The sequence below is a fragment of the Callorhinchus milii genome, unplaced genomic scaffold, assembly GCF_018977255.1.
Source record: "Callorhinchus milii isolate IMCB2004 unplaced genomic scaffold, IMCB_Cmil_1.0 Scaffold1, whole genome shotgun sequence".
NCBI classification, from domain to species: Eukaryota; Metazoa; Chordata; class Chondrichthyes; order Chimaeriformes; family Callorhinchidae; genus Callorhinchus; species Callorhinchus milii.
In genome coordinates this window covers 8,191,633-8,211,957 of record NW_024704742.1, presented here as the reverse complement: position 1 = coordinate 8,211,957, position 20,325 = coordinate 8,191,633, and the positions used below count along the sequence as shown (strand labels likewise).

At 46.0% G+C, this 20,325-nt stretch overlaps 1 protein-coding gene across 1 annotated transcript in view; it reads left to right on the top strand.

Moving 5' to 3' along the window:
- Positions 1–6,958: 6,958 nt before the first annotated feature.
- The window catches only part of gak (cyclin G associated kinase), a 64,406-nt gene continuing 51,039 nt past the window's right edge, over positions 6,959–20,325 (top strand). The window contains exons 1-2 of the mRNA XM_042336725.1: positions 6,959–7,103; positions 18,267–18,328. Of these exons, the coding sequence (XP_042192659.1) occupies positions 6,965–7,103; positions 18,267–18,328 (201 nt within the window). The 5' untranslated portion in view covers positions 6,959–6,964. The remainder of the gene's footprint in view (positions 7,104–18,266; positions 18,329–20,325) is intronic.

Here is a 20,325-nt window from a genome sequence, read left to right as displayed (position 1 = left end):
GTACATTCTGCGAGGGGGAGCGAGCCATATCGTGGGTGTACATATAAGGGTGTAGAACCGTCTCAGTGCTTTTGAAACTGTGTAAGAAAAGGTCTTCAAAGGTGACAAAAAAAATGTTTTGTAGAAAGTGTCAAGAGTGTGAGTCAGAGAGACTGAGAGTGTGTGTCAGAGACTAAGAATGTGCAGAAGTGTCAGAGAGACTGAGATTGTGTGTTGTGAGAGAATCAGAGACAGAGAGTGCGAATCAGAGAGTGAGACTGAGTCAGAAACACTGGAGAGAGAGAGTGTGTGTGGGTGAGAGTCAGAGAAAGAATGAGTCAGTTAGATTGAGATAGTGATTCAGAGAGACTGAGTCGGAGAGAGTTTGTGTGTCAGAGACTGAGAGATAGTGAGTGGGACAGTGTGTCAGAGATTGAGAGATAGTGAGTCAGACAGAGAGAGTGTGTGGGACTTATTTCACATTATTTTACAGTTGTGCCCAGGAAGTTTAGCAGATAAATGGAGGAGATAAATGTATGCGGTCATCCTGGAGGCAAACACAATCCAAAGGCGCTGTTTTCCACTGTCCTCCTCCTTGCACCCCCTGAAACCCCCTCTATCCTCACATCAAGCGCGAAGAGATGCTAGACTTCTTCGCCTCAAAAATTGAAAACATCCGCTTGGCTACATTGTCCTCCCCATGACTCCTTCCACCCCACCCAGAGCATCCACACTGCCTTCTCCCTCCGCCGCGGCTCCTGCCTCTCCCTCCTTCTTACACTCCTTTGCCCCCATTTCTCCCTCCTCCCTCTCAACCACAATCACCTGGATGAAGTTTACCATCTGCTGCCTCGACCCCCTCCCCACCCAGCTGCTGGTCACTCAGCTCCCCTTTCTCTTCCACCTGCTGGCCGACATGGTCAACCAGTCTCTCTCCTCCGGCTCTGTTCCACTCCCCCTGAAAACCGCCGTCATCACACCACTCCTCAAAAACTCCACCCTCAATCCCTCTAATCTCTCACACTACCGTCCCAGCTCCAACCTACCCCTCCTTACCAAAGTCCTGGAACACAGGTCAACTTCGGAGTCCTGTAGCTCAGTGGTTAGAGCACTCGCTTTGCAAGTGAGAGACCTGAGTTCAATTCCAGACAGAGGGCGAAACCTTGGGCAAGTTTCCTTACTCCACACAGAGCCTAATAATAATCCCTCCAAAACCAAAAACAATAATAAATTGGTCATTTTCAATCTACGACTGTTTGTGGGACATTGCTGTGCGCAATTGGCTGCCGCGTTCGCCCACAAATATACAGTCAATTCACTTTACAGTGTGTTCTGTGAAGCGCTTTGGGACGTCCTCCCGACGTGAAAAGCGCTATATCAAATGCAAGGATTTTTTTATCTCTCAGTCCACTCCTTCCTCGAGCCCCTGCAGTCTGGTTTTCGCTCTGCCCAGACTCTCTCTCCTTCAGTCAGTCACACTGACAGAGTTTGTGAGAGTCTGAAAGTCACAGTCAGTCAGACAAAGAGATAGAGTATGAGTCAGTCAGTCAGTCAGTCAGTCAGTCAGTCAGACAGACAGACAGACAGACAGACAGACAGACAGACAGACAGACAGACAGACAGACAGACAGACAGACAGACAGACAGACAGACAGACAGACAGACAGACAGACAGACAGACAGACAGACAGACAGACAGACAGACAGACAGATAGATAGATAGATAGATAGATAGATAGAGGGAGAGAGAATGAGTGTGTCAGAGAGAGTCAGAGTCAGTTAGACAGAGGGAGGGAATGAGGGTGTCAGAGTGAAAGAGAGTCACAGAGTCAGTCAGAGGGAGAGAGAGCGTGTCAGATAGAGAGTCACAGAGTCAGTCAGAGAGAGAGTGTGTCAGATAGAGAGAGTCACAGAGTCAATCAGACAGACAGTCAGAGGGAGAGTGTGTGTGCCAGAGAGAGTCACAAGCCAGTCAGACAGAGGGAGAGAGAGAGTGAAGTGAGTGTGTCAGGGAGTCACTTTTTTAAAATATATATTTATTTGTAAATATAGTATTTGGTACAACAAACAACTCAAAAGACAACATCTTTTGCAAATTTTTTTCCATGTATCCCGATACAAAACGTTCCATTCTTTACATCACATTCCCTTTTTTGGGGCTGCACTTCTATACGGTGAGGGTCCCCTGATGTCGGTCTGTGCACAGTTGGGACCCTAGAGCTTTGGGTTTAGCGCTGCTGTCAGCGAGGCCAGCATAGGAGCCGCTCCAGTTGGGCTCCGGTCCCCCCCCATCTGTCTGTTGCCACGGCTGTGCCGAGCTTCAGCGCATCCCGAACCACGTAGTCCCTGATGGCGGAATGTACGAGCGCGCAGCAGGCCTTCTCTGACGTGGTGCTGTGCTGGTACACCAACTGGTTTCTCGCGGCCACAAGGGCCGCCTTCACCGAGCCGATGATCCTTCAGGCGCGCTCGATGTCAGTCTCACTGTGTGTGTCCCCCGGGAAGAAGCCGTACAGCACTGACTGCCGTGACAGTGGGTCCCCAGGGACGAACTGCGAGAGCAGTCAGTCCATCTGTTCCCACACGGCCTTTGCGTACTTGCACTGCAGGAGGAGGTGTTCCACCGTCTCCTCACCGCCACAGCTGACCTGAGGGCAGCATGTGGTGGCTGGGAGGCCCCGGTGGTGCAAGAAGAACCTGACGTAGAGCGTTTTTTATTGACAGCCAGGCCATGTCCTGATGTTTGTTGGGACAAGGCCAATGACAAAAGCGTTCTGTCAGACATGTCTGACATCCCTGGGGAACCCCTCTATCAGGTCCATTCCCTCTCCCTTTCTGACTCCAGCACGGACCACTGGGTGATTGCCCACGGGGGGTCTGCGATGTTGCGAGATGTGAATCTCTCAATATGTGATAGGTGTTTTGGCTCCAGCTGTGTGCGGCGTTCCCAGGCAGTTCTTCCAGACCCATCCTTAGCAGCATCTGCTGCCGGCATAGCGGGGCTCCAGGCACAGCCTCAGGAAGCTACACACAAAGGTGGTCATGATGATCAGGGCTACATCGGGGACGCTCTTGCCTCCTTTGTCCGGGATCTTGAGGAGTGCAGTCCTGCGGATTCCCAGACAAAGTGGAAGATTTCTTGGGTGACCTTGGCAGCACTGGACAGTATGGGCCAGATTTGCGCCATGTACAGCAACGCCGAGAGCACCTCACACCTGATCACCAGGTTTTTCCCATGATGGACAGCGAGCACTGGCGCCACATTCACAGTTTCTTCCTCACCATCTCTAGACGCTCCTCCCAGCTTATGTGCCCTGCCCCTTGGCCCTGAACCAGATGCCGAGGACTTTGATGTAGTCTGGCCTGACTGCAAATGGGATATCCGTGGTCACTCCAGTTACCAAAATATCGGACCTTGCTTTCTGGCAGTTTACTATGGCACCTGAAATGGTCACAGATGCCTAGCAGGTTCACTACCGAGCACTGGTCTGAGCAAGAAGGTGACGTCATCCATGTATAAGGGAGACCTTCGCTTGTGTGCTGTGTCTGCCCAGGTTGGTGATCCCTCTAATGCTCTTATCCCTCCTGATGGCTTGAGCAAATAGACAATGCAGCAGACAAAAGAGGAGAACGTCCATCACCCTTTCCTGCACACAGGCAATGGTATTTCTGAGTAGCGCAAGGCTTTCTGAGATCCTTTGTCTGGGAACTGTGCAGGTTTGGTCAGTGTGGATCACCTGCCCGAGTTCAGTCTTGATCTGCTCAGAAATCACCTTTGTCAGGATCTTGTAATCTACATTGAGCAGCGTAATTGGCCGCCAGTTCTTAATCTCCTCCTTTTCCCCCTTCTGCTTGTAGACGATGGTGACCGTGCCTTTTCTCATGGAGAAATGTTCCCATGTTCTCTGTCAGTAGCATACTCTTGGACCCTCCCAGCAGGTCTGGGCCTATCACGTCCCAACTGGCCGTGTAGAGCTCCATCAGGAGGCCATCGCCCTGGGGGTCATACCCACCTGGAGGGCTTTGACAGCCCTGATCAGCTCATCCAGAGAGCATGGGCCTTCTAGGTGGTCCCGGCTTCCCTCGTCCAGCACCTCGGTGCTGGCCGACAGGAAGTCGCGGGAGGCCGCGCTCTCCATGGGTTTCTCAAGGTACAGGTCAGGCAGATTAGGATCTCGTGGTCCTTTGTCTGTTGCCTGCCCGGGCGTCCGGAGCCGGTCTCATCCCTCAGCCCATCCATCACAGCCTCAGTTTGCTTTCTGAAAGAAGAGCGAGCACGTCTGATCGCACTCGATGGAGCGGAAGATAACTTTGGACGCCTCGGAGGCAGAGAGCGAGGCTTGTTGACCCTTCACCTCCTCGAGTTCCTCCCTGACATTGTGACCCTCGGCTTGCTGCCGGAGGAGACCCCGTAGTCTGGTCTGGAGTCGGGGGAGCGGGGGGAGGGGGAGGGCACAGTCCCTGTGTCCAGCTGTGGCGATCTGCACATCCTCGCGGACGAAAAACTGCTTAATCCCGGATTTAACTGCGTGGTCCCCCCGACCTGTGGGGGAGTAGTGGGAGACCCCCCACCCCCAGGTTTGTCAGCCTCCGTACAACTCCTCAACTGCTGCAGATTTTCAGGGGGTTATTGATCAGCAGTTTCACCAGAGACACAGTCACACACAGACAGTCACACACACACACACAGACAGTCACACACACACACACAGACAGTCACACACACAGACAGACAGTCACACACACACACACAGACAGTCACACACACAGACAGACAGTCACACACACACAGACAGTCACACACACAGACAGACAGTCACACACACACAGACAGTCACACACACACACAGACAGTCACACACACAGACAGTCACCACACACACACACAGACACACACACACACAGACAGTCACACACACACAGACAGTCACACACACACAGACAGTCACACACACACACACAGACACACACACACAGACAGTNCACACACACAGACAGTCACACACACACACACAGACAGACAGAGTCACACAGACACACACACAGACAGACACAGACACACACAGACAGACACACACACACACAGACAGACAGTCACACACACACACACACAGACAGTCACACACACAGACAGACAGTCACAGACACACACAGACAGACAGTCACACACAGACAGACAGTCACACACACACAGACAGTCACACACACACACACAGAGAGTCACACACACACACACAGAGAGTCACACACACACACACAGACAGTCACACACACACACACAGACAGTCACACACACACAGACAGTCACACACACACACAGACAGTCACACACACACAGACAGTCACACACACACACACAGAGAGTCACACACACACACACAGAGAGTCACACACACACACACAGACAGTCACACACACACACAGACAGTCACACACACACACAGACAGTCACACACACACAGACAGTCACACACACACACAGACAGTCACACACACACACACAGTCACACACACACAGACACACACACACACACAGACAGTCACACACACACACAGACAGTACACACACACACAGTCACACACAGACAGACAGTACCCAACACACCACACACAGACAGTCACACACACACACACAGACAGTCACACACACAGACAGACAGTCAACCACACACACACAGTCAACAACAGAGAGTCACACACACACACAGAGATCACACACACACACACAGTCACAACACAGAGTCACACACACACAGACAACAGTCAAAACAGACAGTCACACACACACAGACAGTCACACACACACAGACAGTCCACCCACAGCACACACACACAGACAGTCACCACACACACACGACAGTCCACACAACACACACACACAGACAGTACAACACATCACACCACACAGACAGTACACCAGACAGTCACACACAGACAGACAGTCACACACACACACAGACAGTCCCACACCCAACATCACACACAACAGACAGTCACACACACACACAGACAGTCACACACCACAGACAGCACCACACAGTCAACACACAAAAAACACACACACACGAGGTCAACAACACAGAACAGTCACACACACACAGACAGTCACACACACACAGACAGTACCACACACAACAGCAAACAGACAGTCACACACACACACAGACAGTCATACAGACACACACACACAGACAGTCAAACACCATCACAACACAGACAGTCACCACGAGTCACACACACACAGACAGTCAACACACGACATCACCACAGACAACAGTCACACACACACACACAGACAGTCCACACAACACACACACACAGACAGTTACAACAGATCACACACACACAGACAGTCACACACACACGCCTCACCCCCTCCCCCCTCCCCGACACCCCCCCCCCCCCCCCCCCACCCCGACACCCCCCACCACCACCGCCTCACCCCCCCCACCCCCCCCCCACCCCGACACCCCCACCACCGCCTCACCCCCTCCCCCCCTCCCCGACACCCCTCACCCCGACACCCCCACCACCGCCTCACCCCCTCCCCCCCCTCCCCGACACCCCCACCCCGACACCCCCACCACCGCCCTCCCCCCCACCCCGACACCCCCACCACCGCCTCACCCCCTCCCCCCCTCCCCGACACCCCCCACCCCGACCACCCCCACCACCGCCTCACCCCCTCCCCCCCACCCCGACACCCCCACCACCGCCTCACCCCCCCCCCCCCCCGACACCCCCCACCCCGACACCCCCACCACCGCCTCACCCCCTCCCCCCCTCCCGACACCCCCCACCCCGACACCCCCACCACCGCCTACCCCTCCCCCCCACCCGACACCCCCCACCCCGACACCCCCACCACCACCGCCTCACCCCCTCCCCCCCACCCCGACACCCCCCACCCCGACACACCCCCTCCCACCCCGACACCCCCACCCGCCCTCCCCAACCACCGCCACACCCCCCACACCCCCACAACATGTCCATCTTCCAATCGGCCTTTGACTTCCTCTCGGGGACTCCGGGCTCCTCGAGCGGTCGCGACCACAACGAATTCGTGGGACAGACTGTGGAGCTGGGAGAGGCCAGACTGAGAGTCAAGAGGGTCATCGCCGAGGGTGAGACACACTCACTACACACTCACTGTGCACTCACTACACACTCACTACAGACTACACACTCACACCACACTCACTACACACTCACACTCACTACAGACTACACACTCACACTCACTACACACTCACTACAGACTACACACTCACTACAGACTACACACTCACACTCACTACACACTCACTACAGACTACACACTCACACTCACTACACACTCACACTCACTACACACTCACTACAGACTACACACTCACACTCACTACACACTCACTACAGACTACACACTCACACTCACTACACACTCACACTCACTACACACTCACTACAGACTACACACTCACTACAGACTACACACTCACTACAGACTACACACTCACTACACACTCACACTCACTACACACTACACACTCACTACAGACTACACACTCACTACAGACTACACACTCACTACACACTCACACTCACTACACACTACACACTCACTACAGACTACACACTCACTACAGACTACACACTCACTACACACTCACACTCACTACACACACTCACTACAGACTACACACTCACTACACACTCACTGTGCACTCACTACACACTCACTGTGTACACACTACACACTCACTACACACTCACTGTGCACTCACTACACACTCACTGTGCACTCACTACACACTCATTACAGACTACACACTACAGACTACACACTCACTACACACTGCACACTCATTACAGACTTCACACTTACTGCACACTCACTGCACACTCATACTCATTATACACTTACTACACTCACACTCGCTACACACTGGCATACACTACATACACACACTCACTACACTCACACTACACACTCACACACACACTCATACCTACTCCAAGGCGATGTATCAAATGCAAGGATTATCAATAGTATTGCATGGTATTATATGATTTTTCACACCATGAGGACGTCTCAAAGCGCTTCATGTGATGTATTGTAAATTGGAGCGGCCATATGCATTCTGTAAGTTCCTTTGAGAACCACATTTCAAAACGGGGTTTATAATTCAAAGTTACAATTGAAAATCAATATTTGACCCCTCGAATAAAGGTTCTTAAACACACATTCAAAGCTGTCTGCCCACCTACATAGGATGCATGTGTTTTTAGGAACTGTGTTGAGTTAAGTTATAACTCAAGAGGGGAGGTGAGGAGAAATGGTTTCACACAGCGAGTTGTTTGGATCTGGAATGCATTGGCTGAAAGGCTGGCGGAAGCCGATTCGATAACAGCTTTTAAGAGAGAAGTAGATAATTATTTGGAGAGGACCCGTTTGCAGGGCTATGGGGAGAGAGCGGGGGAGTGGGATTGATTTGGAAGCTTTTTTCAAAGAGCCGCCACAGACACGATGGGCTGAATGGCCTCCTCATGTGCTGCATAAATCTATGATTGTATACCCCACTCACATACATTACACACGTACTACACCATACACACTATCACACTACACACTCACTGCACCATACAAACACTAACTACACTACACCCCAACACCATAGCGCCATGCATACACTACACCATATAAACAGTATACCCCAACACACACACACCAACATCATATCCTGGAGTCCTGTAGCAAATTGGTTAGAGCACTCACCTCGCAAGCGAGAGACCTGGGTTCAATTTCCGGCAGGGTGAAACGTTGGACAAGTTTCCTTACTCCACGCGCCTCTGTTTACCTAGCAGTAAGTAGGAACTCAGTTTTTAGTCGATTGGTGGATCGCTTTTCTGGGAGTAATAGTTCCTTCAATCCATGACTGTTTGTGGGACACTGCTGAGTGCAATTGGCTGCCGCGATTCTCCCACAAAATATACAGTCATTTCACTTTACAGTACATTCTTTCAAATGCTTTGAGACGTCTCGAAGACGTGATAAGGAGCTATATCAAATGCAAGGATTATTATATATATATACACACACATACAGCACCCTCAAAACCATATACACACTACACCTCCAATAGCCTCCTCCCCTCCACACTCATACCACACACAAACACCACACTCACTGCACCCCCCAATAGCCTACAACGCACACACTCCCCCTCCACCACCCCCTCCCAATACTCACACCACAGATCCAGCACCGTACATCATACACTTCGCCCCCCCCCCCCCCCGTTGACTGGTTATTAATACACTTGTAGCTGACACACCAGACAGTGCCAAATTCATGTATTCATAGATTATTGATTGGATGGAAGGAAACTTGCTTTCCATTATTTTAAGGTGTGGAAAGCATAATCCTTACATTTGACATTTCAGCCTTTCATCTCGGAGGGCATCTCAAAGCGCTTCACAAGATACACAACAAGGTATAATGACTGCATTTTGCAGGCAAACGAGGAAGCCAATTTGACCACAGCATTGCCCCACAAACAGGCATGAAGTAAATGTCCTATTATATATTAAGAAAACCGTGTTTTGTAGGTATGTCATCTCGCAGTTTTATTAAAATAGTATGAAAGTCAACAACGTGCCCTTCTCAATATTGTATTCATTTATGTAGTTCTATTATGAAGTTGAGTGTTTGCCATGCTGCTTTATCTTTTGTATGAATATTTTTTAAATTGTGAGAATGAATATAATCAGTAGACCCTTTGTAGCAGGAGATCCCTAACTAATTACTGTAAAGGAAATTAAGTATTACAGTGAATTGTGTTTAATTCAATATTGTATAATTGAATAGTTCAGTTTATTAAATAGAATTTAGAGCTCTGGGAGGTGAGCCTCTTATATTTAGTCTGGCTATGTGAATGGTTTGGTTTATTGAATAATTTAGCTAACAAATTGAGTATTCAAATAACCAAATTTCACTGTATCAATAGACACTCTATGATTTAGTTTCAACAGTGTGTTCAGTTAACACCTTCACACTTTCTGATCAGCACAGCACCTCTGATTCACTTTCTTTCATAATATAGTGTTTCAATGGTAAAAGTATTTAAAAAATCAGCAACAACGACAGATTGTAAATTGTTAGTGTTTGAGCAGATTTTAACAGTTGCAGCCGGTAACTATCTTTTGAAGACAAGCGAAGAGAGATTTTCCTGGTCATTCACTTCGTGGATAATTATAGGACATTGCTATGAGCAAATTGGCTACTGTGTTTGCGAACGATATTCTGTGAAGCACTTTGAGACATCATCCTGACCTGAGAGATGCTATATCAAATGTGATGTTTATTTATTTATAAGATTTATTTATAAACTGTTACTATTGTAGCTTAGGTTATAAACAAGAGTATTTAGAAGTAGTCTTTGCCTAGTTTTCTGATGCAAGCAAATTGTGCGGCAACATATAAGTGTACCAGAGGTCGAGGTTAGTGTTTAAAGGAATCTGGAGAGGCGTGTTTGGGCAACTGATTTGCACTTCTGTTTCAATGAGGATGTATACAAGAAAATGTAGATATGAATAAGATCAAATGGTGTACTCTGTTGGAGGAAAGCAGGGAGAATACAAAATCTCTTTGGTTCTGGTGGTTCGAGGAGTGTTCCAGTGTTTGTAATGGGAGAGAGCAATTAATAGGGCAAATCCAGGACTTTATTGTACTTTTTTTTACAGCGCATCCTCAATAGGTAATAATATTATAATAATATTAATCTTTGCATTTGATATAGTGCCTTATCATGTCTTCGAGACGTCTCAAAGCGCTTCAGAGAATATACGGTAAAGCGGATTGACTGTGTATTTTGTGGCAGCCAGTTGGCCCAGCAGTGTCCCACAAATAGCCACGGAGTGAGTGAGTGTCTTCTGGAGAGATATGGGTGGTGTAGATGTGTTCTACTGTGTGTCTTGATCACTATCGTACTATTTTTTAAAGCAGCCCTAGTACATCTGAGAGTTTGCAGAGGAGGAGCACAAAGATAATTTGCAGACATGAGTTGACAATGGAAGGGCAGCACATAAGTGAACTGGAATTATTTTCCAATAAAATGGTGTGAGGCGATATATAATTTTAAATTCAGGCAAAATACATTTTGGATGTTATGACTTTGTTTCCCAGCATTAATTGGAATAACAATTTGATACAATGAGATTGGAGGCTGCACTTTCCCAAAGGTAGAATGGCTGAAATGTTGGAAAGTAATATGGAAAGTGGAGTCCTGTAGCTCAGTGGTTAGAGCACTCACTTTGCAAGTGAGAGACCTGAGTTCAATTCCAGGCAGAGGGCGAAACCTTGGGCAAGTTTCCTTACTCCACACAGAGCCTAATAATAATCCCTCCAAAACCAAAAACAATAATAAATTGGTCATTTTCAATCTACGACTGTTTGTGGGACATTGCTGTGCGCAATTGGCTGCCGCGTTCGCCCACAAATATACAGTCAATTCACTTTACAGTGTGTTCTGTGAAGCGCTTTGGGACGTCCTCCCGACGTGAAAAGCGCTATATCAAATGCAAGGATTATTTATTATAAAAATGCAGAAAGTTAAAGAACGGGCAGCGATGAAAGAAAGCATCCAAAGCACTGATCCTGGAAATTGAACTGATTTTTTTTTTCTTTCCTTCCTATGGATTCTAGCATTGTCTTAATGTTTTTCTACACGCAGTAATTTTATAATAACCCTTACATTTGGTACAGTGCCTTTCACGTCAGGAGGATTCCTGAAGCTCTTCACAGGACATACTATAAAGTGCAGCGACTTAGTCTTGTGGGCAAACAAAGCCGTCAACTTGTGCATAGCAATGTCCCACAAGCAACACAAATTGAATGACAAATTTTATGTCTTCCCTTGCGAAAGTCTTGGTTTTAAGACTTAGTCCCTGCCAATTTTCTGTCCCATTCTCTACAATGGATGCTTTGGAATTATTTTACTTCTACTCGAGTACTGTTTCATGGCCATCAGATGACTTCCAGTACATCACCACACGGACATTATTTCATGCTTGAGTCTTAATGTTGAAGGTGAGTGCTTGAACCTGAATCTGTCCTCACAGATTGTCCAAGCACCTGGCAGAGGTCACTGGTTAGTGATTTGGGATGGGCATCCTGCCTGAATTCCTCCCCCTCCCTAATCCTGTGGAGTCCTGCAGCTCAGTGGTTAGACCACTCGCCTCGCAAGCAAGAAATGTGTTCAATTCCCAGGCAGGGCGAATTGAAATGTTGGGCAAGTTTTCTTACTCCACGTGCCTCTGTTTACCCAGCAGTAAGTAGGAACCTGGTTGTTAGTCGATTGGCGGATTGCTTTTCCGGGGGTAATAATTCCTTAAAAAATAATAATGATAAATTGGTCACTTCAATTCACAACTTTTGTGGACACTGCTGTGCGCAATTGGCTGCTGCGTTTCACCCACAGTCAATTCACTTTACAATATATTCTGTGAAGCGCCTTGAGATGTCTTGAAGGTGTGATAAGGTGCTATATCAAATGCAAGGATTATTAAAGTGCTCATTATTGCTCCCTTGGCCGAGATTAGGTAATTTAGCATAGACGCCTACAGCCTTTTGTTGTGTTAGATTCTAATGCATCACAGCTTTTACCTCCTGCAGCATCAGAAGGCCTTTTTAATGGCGAAATGATTGGAAGTGTATTTTAAAACGCTTTTGCATTACTGTATTCAAATGCTATATTGGAAAAATACTTCTTGTTAGAGAGCTATCAGTAATCTTTGAGATTGTTGCACCGAGCAGTATGAAAATGTTATGTAATTTAAAACATTTGTGTTATGTGGGTGTTATCAGTAATCCATGAGTACTTTTTAATAATAATATTCCTGAGTTACTCCGCCTTTTTGAGCAATCTATATACTTTTAAGTGCTCTTGAGACTTGCTCCTAGTGAAGGGTGCGATTATAAATGCAAGTTGTTACTAATACAATAAAACTCACATAAATCTTACGTTTATAAATCGCCTTGGTCGTACATCCACCCGAGTCCCATTCAGTTTCCTATCAAAACAACTTTGCATTAATCATCATTTGACGACTTGTAACGCTGCTCCCCTATACTCCATTACATAACATTTAGATTACATTGCACTTACATTGCATTATACTTACACTTATTGGCTGCATTGGATTACACATATGCAGTGTAGATTATTTATTAAATCAGATTTTATAAGACTTCTACAGTTTACCTGCAACTCAGAGTTCATGTAAGTCATATTTAATGTTATGTCCCGACTGATATGACTTATGTAGTTTTACTGTTTACTTTTGAGCTTCTACATTTCAGTAATGTATTGGGCTGCACATTGTGTTCCTTTCTATTTTTATATTTCTGTGTCCCATTATGGAGTGTATTTTACATATTTAGACTGAAACCAATTTTAAGTGTTTTTTTTCTGTGTGAAAATAGATGAGTTTATAATTAAAATAATTTGACTTTTTTCCTCAAATAAGCAAATAACAGATAATTTCTTGATTGTTTTTCTTGGGTTATTGATAGATTCCTGTTGGAGTATTACAATTTATTGAAAATACGTTTCCATTTCATGCTTTTGCTTGTGGTCATTGCAAAGCACTCCGCTCGACTGGCTCTAAGTCTTCTACATGTCCCTCATACTCTCCATTCCATCATTGGCGACCGCGTTTTCAGCCAATATGCCCTAAAACTCTGGAACACTCTTCCTCTATCCCTCCACCTTGCTCCTTCCTTCCCCATCTTCAGGTCGTGCCTGAAAACCTTCCTCTTCGACCGTGTCTACGGTCACCTCCCCCTCGCTCCAGCTCGGAGTCTTACTCCACCGCTGTCAAGCACTCTGGGGCACTACCCTGCATGAGGGGCGCTGTATCAATCCAACAACAACAACAAGATTCCATTTATAGAGCGCCTTTCACGTCGGGAGGACGTCCCAAGGCGCTGTACAGTTGGGTCAGGACCCGAGCAGAGGGGAAATGGTCAGGGTGAGGGGAGGAAGGGAGGGAGCGAGGAGGGGGTAGAGAGTCGAGAGGGGAGCTGAAGGCACGGTCAAAGAGAAAGGTCTTGAGACCGGCCTTGAAGGAGGATAGAGTTCCAGAGCCTCGGGGCTGAGAGGCTGAAGGCCCGACCACCGATGGTAGGGCGGTTGGGGCGGGGGATGTGGAGCAGACCGGAGCCAGAGGAACGGAGGGTACGGGCAGGTAGGTAGGGGGATAGTAGGTCAGAGAGGTAGGAGGGAGCGAGGCCATGAATGGCCTTGTAGGTGAGGATGAGGATCTTGAATTCGATCCTCTGGGGGATGGGGAGCCAGTGGAGGCGAGCGAGGGTGGGAGTGATGTGGTCACGAATGCAACTTGTTGTATTTTGCCTTGCTCTTCAGAAGCCTAGAAGAGTCAACGTCTGCAGAACAGAACATCTCTAAGTTGGAAAAGAGTGACGGAGAGGACAAAGTGCTGTAAATCAAGTAGTGGTTTCATGATGCCAAGATTAGTTTCTAAAAAGTCTGTAGATTATCAGGAAGGTAAGGAGTTGTTTGAGACCTTGTGAAAGTATACAGAGTAGGAGATGGTATGTTGTCTTGATTTGGGCTTTACCATAATAATGTCAGGAGGATTAAAGAGCATACGAGACCATATGATTGCAATTTAGGAAGAAAAATAAAGAAATATTCAAAGGACAAATCACCAAGAAGTATTAGTAAAATAATTTAATGCCAGAGGTGAGAGAACGATCATCTATTGCAAAACAAGCTTTTCTTGATTCCATCCAGGAAGGCTTGGTATTTGATTACAATTTATGTTTTTCCTGTTCACGCTGAATAAATTATTATGTGATCTGTTAAAATTGGCTGCAATAATCAAGGTAATTAATTTAATTGGAGGTCTGCTTTTCTCGTGGGATTTTGAAATTGAAGTCTTTACCCAGATATGTTAGTTTATAGTCTATTGTACAAGAACAACAAATTACATTTGAAGTGTATTTCACGTCAGGAGGATGTCCCAAGACCCTGAACAGTCAGGGATCCGCACCCATGCTGGTGGTTGGGATCAGGAGGGGGTGGGGGAGGGTAGGAGTAGGAGGGTGACCAAAGGCACGGTTGAAGAGGAGGGTCTTGAGACAGGTCTTGAAGGAGCCAAAGGAGGGGGCGAGGCGAAGGGACTGTGGGATGGAGTTCCAGAGGCTAGGGGCAGAGAGGCTGAAGGCCTGCCCGCCAATGATAGGGCGGGCAAGGCGGGGGAGGTGAAGCCTCCAATGAGCAATGGGAGTGGGCAGATTGGTAGGGGGTTAGGAGGTCACAGAGATAGGGAGTAGCAAGGCCGTGGAGGGCTTTGAAGATGAGGACCAGAATCTTCAACTGTATCCTCTGTGTGATGGGGAGCCAGTGGAGTCGGGCGAGGATGAGGGTGATAGGGTCGCAGACCCGGGTGCGGGAGAGGACATGGGCTGCAGAGAGTTCTGGATGATCTGCAGTCTATGGAGTTAAGAGTTGGCGAGGCTGACAAGCAGTTTGATTAGTCAAGCCTGGATGTAATGAATGCATGGATGAGGGTATTGGCAGCTGCTGTGAGAGACGTGGCATGGATGTGGGGGATGAGGAACAGTTGAGAGTCGCACAGGACACCGAGGCTCCGTATTGGCTCCGTGAGACGTAGAGTAAAAAATACAAGTTGTTGGTTTCAAGGGCATTGTTGAAGGTGCCGTCCTTTGAATGAGATATTAAACCATTGTGTTCAGATGGATGTTTTAGATCCCGTGACAATATTTGAAAAGAGAATACATTTCTCATCATAATAATAATAATCCTTGCATTTGATATGGTTTATTCATGGCTTACTGGTCATTCATCCTGTGGATAAATTGGTGATTCACTTCATTGCCATTATGGCACTTTGCGGAGTAAAAATTGACTGCCACGCACAATAACACACTTGACTGCAATTCCCTGTGAAGTGCTTTGAGACTATTTTACATTATCGGCTCTATATCAAAAGCAATGATTGTAATAGTCGATCAAGAAAATCTAAGAGAGCGAAAATGCTTTATCAGTTGCTGTATCTCCATTTGTACAATTGCTGTACACTGCAAAGGATGCTCATGGTTTGTTTTTGTGTGTGTACACAGTCACTAGCCTTTACAGAAAACTGTATCGCTTTGAGATGTTTTGATGTCTATAGTGTTGCAGATAATTTGATCCTGGCTTAACTAGTCACTACTACTTAATACTAATAATCCTTGCATTTGATATAGCGCCTTATCACGTCTTTGAGACGTCTCAAAACGCTTCACAGAATATACTGTAAAGTGAATTAACTATATATTTTGTGGGCGAAACGTGACAGCCAATTGTGCACAGCAGAGTCCCACAAACAGTTATGGATTGAGTGACCAAATTATTATTATTATGTTTAAGGGACCCACGGGAAAGCAATCTGCCAATCGACTAACAACTGGATTCCTACATACTGCTAGGTAAACAGAGTTGTGTGGAGTAAGGAAATTTGCCCAATGTTTCACCCCACCCGGGAATCAAACCCAGGTCCTCTCGCTTGCGAGGCAAGTGCTCTAACCACTAAGCTAGACTGCTGTCAATATCCTGGCTGCTTCCCATGTAAAATGTTGATAAGAGACTCTGCTTTACTTGTCACTCTGCTTAACAGGTAACAAGTTGAATTCTAGACATTCTTGTAATTAATTGCAATGTAAAATTGATCGGATAACTTCTAAGATGGGGTCTTGCATTCCAGAGGTCTCCCACCCTATCCTGTGATTGTTGCGGGCTATCGACAGAGACTTGGTGCACAGCCTCTGGTCCATGGCCTCCTACCCTGCCTTCCACCTATTCTGTGACAGGATAGAGGGCGAGGCCAATAGACCAACGTGGCCTTCCAATAGACCAGGGTCCTCTACAATGCTCCTGAGCCCAATCTCTGCAGAGTGCCCCCACCAGTCACACACACACACCCTTGTGGTCTGGGAGGAACTGTGCCTAAGTAGCCACTCCACATAACTTTTCGCTGAGCTCTTTTACCTTAGAGTGATGAGTTATCCCGAGTTTACTGTGTATTTGTACAGTAATTCAAGGATTCTTATTCCTTTCGGTTCTTCGTGGCCTTGTACTGTGTATCGCCTGTGCTTGTCGGGCGGAAAATGGTACAGGTTCTGCCAGGCTTTGCTAATTGGAGATCTTTGAGATAGATTTGGTGCTTTAATCTCTGATTTATTTTTTATATTCTCTTCCCTCTTCCTATGGGGCAGAATATTTGTATGCTGTACTTAGTTATTGTGAAACACAGTGCCATAGTGCAACCGGATATAGATACGTGTTGGATTTCACCACAAAATAATTCTCTGATCCAGTGGTTTGCTTTGAGGTGATGGGTGACATGTTTCCCTGTGTGATAAATGAGGGACCAGGGCTGCTCTTACACATGTTGTAGAGATTAGAATAGAACATTTCAATTGTGGTTGTTTAGGACTGGGGTAGTCTGACTGGGAAATAACTGGCGAGTGGGGGCGATTAAGAATAGAGAAATTAACTTTGAATTTTTTTAAAAAATGTGAAGGAGTGATTAGCTGTAATATTATCTTGGGCAGTCATGAAATATTCAGTAAGTTATCTGTGGTTCTTTAAATCTGTAATGTGAACTGCTCTATTTGGATTACCATCTTACAATGCCTGCTGACTGCTTATTGCAAACTGCAGCTAACTCAATAGACACACAGCAATTACACCACACTGGTTAACCTAGGTGCAACTGGTTCTGTGAAAAGGAACAAAAGTTAAATGCAACCATCACTAATTTAAAACATTTATTTAAAAGATAGCCTTGAGAGTAAGATATTAATCTAATCACTGGATTCGAGTAATTATTCAAAACCATCTGACCTTCGTTTTTGTGGTTAGCATTGTCTGAACCTCTCCATTAAATTGCTGCCTTGTACCTGCTCACTGTTAGAATTGCATTGACCCACATAGAAGCTCTGTTCTGGAAGTAGATTAATTTGGGGCAGAATTCCCATTGGTCATTGACCCACTTCCATTTACCAGGAACCTCTGATGTGTGACTCTGATTCTTTATGAAGGAATAATAATAATAATCCTCGCATTTAATACAGGGCCTTATCACGCCTTCGACACGTCTCTCAAAGCGCTTCTTGGAATCCTGTCAAAACACCTACAAATTCCAGCCCACTGTATCTTGTGGTTTGCTCTTTGATTATTTTACATCATTCTGGAAATGTCTGTTTGACTTGACAGGTGGATTTGCCTTTGTCTACGAAGCCCACGACCTTGGCAATGGAAGAGAGTATGCATTAAAGGTAAGCTTTGCCAGAACTTTTGAAATGCTCACACCAATCACAGGATAGGGTGGGAGGCCTCTGCGATGCAAGAAACAATAAAGGGAGGAAAGCTGCTATTTATTTTCATGCTTGATATTTTATCATCGTCTAAACACATTACTAGCTGGTGTTTATCCCACTGTTAATGCTGGGTTGGACTGAATACAGACTTCAGTAAATCCTATCAAGTCTTTCAGACCTCTCGAAGATGTAAGAATGGTTCTTTTTACATATATAAATTGGACATTTTGAATATGTGGTGCTTGTGGAAAGGGAATGATTACATTACACGTAGTAGTTTTAACTATTTTAATATTATTGAAAAGCCAGTCACACTCATCCTTCAATAATGAATGGATAGTTCAGTTGTGTTTGGACAGAGCTCTCCTCAGCCTCCAACAGTGCAGTTTTAGAGCAGGAAACATTAATTTTGTTTTCCCACACAGAATCCCTGCTGAATGGGATGGGTGTTCTAACTGTGTAAGTAACACTTAAACCAGAAACTGTTACTTACACAGGAAAGAAATGTGATTATTTCAACTTGTCAAACTGAAGGCTGGGTAATTACCTAATAGATTCCCTGTGGAAACCCCTTGCACCTGGTCCTCTGATTCTTTCCATCCTCGAGAAGCACAGGACTAGCCGTTAGTAGTTTGCTTCAGATGATTTGATTAATAAAGAGTTATTGATGGAAACGTCTCACCAGACGGGTTTATCCCATGTACTTCATAACCTGCAATCTAATGCTTTTTATAAGAATTATTTCGCTATTTTTTTCTTAACCTTTCCCGTAATCCTCACCTGCAGCTGTCTCTCGTGTTTCTCGTTTAAATTCGATCTTCTGTTTTCATTCTGCTTTTTTGTCTCCCTCCCCGCACTTTACGAGTTCCTGTGCTATCCTATTTATCCTGTTTTTCCCCCAAAAATTGCTGGTGCAATATTCAAAAGTTACTAAGAGTACTGTAGAACAGCTTGATGGTCTATTACACTTGAATAGCCTGTGCTGCCAAGGCTCCCACATGAATAATAATTTATAATAATAATCTTTGCATTTGATTTAGCTCCTTGTCACGTCTTCGAGACATCTCAAAGCTCTTCAGAGAATATACTGTAAAGTGATTTGACCGTATATTTTGTGGGTGAAACGCGGTAGACAATTGCGCACAGCAGTGTCCCACAAACAGTTGTGGATTGAAGTGACCAATTTTATTATTAATTTTTTGAAGGAATTATTACCCCCAGAACCCCAATCCGCCAATCGACTAACAACCGAGTTCCTACTAACTCCTAGGCAAACAGAAGCGTTTGGAGTAAGGAAACTTGCCCAACATTTCGCCTTGCCTGGGAATCGAACCCTGGTCTCTTTGTGAGGCAAATACTCTAACCACTGAGCTACAGGACTCCACTTGGGCAGAAAGTCCCTTTGGAACTGTATCCCAGAACAAAAGGGTTTCATTCTTTTCGGATGATGGGGAGGATAACAATTAGTAATGAGATGTTTCTTAAAGAAAAAGTACGATAGAGTACAATGCTGTAAGGACTTCAATCACACACTTACGAAAAAATGCTTTTCCTATCCTTCCTGGCTTTTTCATTTGCAATTTTGTTGAAATGCCTCAGCAATTATGGTCAACAAGAAGTCAAAGTCCAACTGTGTACTTGGCGATTATTAATGTCCAACCCTGTATGCATTTTACTGTAGATTATTAATGTGTTAATACCCTGTGTAGTGTGTGTGTGAGTTAAGTGCACTTTCACTGTAAAATTGTTCCCACTTTTGCTTGTTGCTGACCCACCCAAGGAAATGTTCTGCTCTCATCCCCTGTCACGCCTTCAAAACGATTGCAAGAATCAGATTTTGGATTTGCACAAGGAAAAAAATCAGTAAATGCACCGAAAACGAGGGTTTAAACAATGGTTTAAACAATTCCAGATAGAAGCTCAATCAAAAAATGACCAAAGGCGAACAGGGAAAG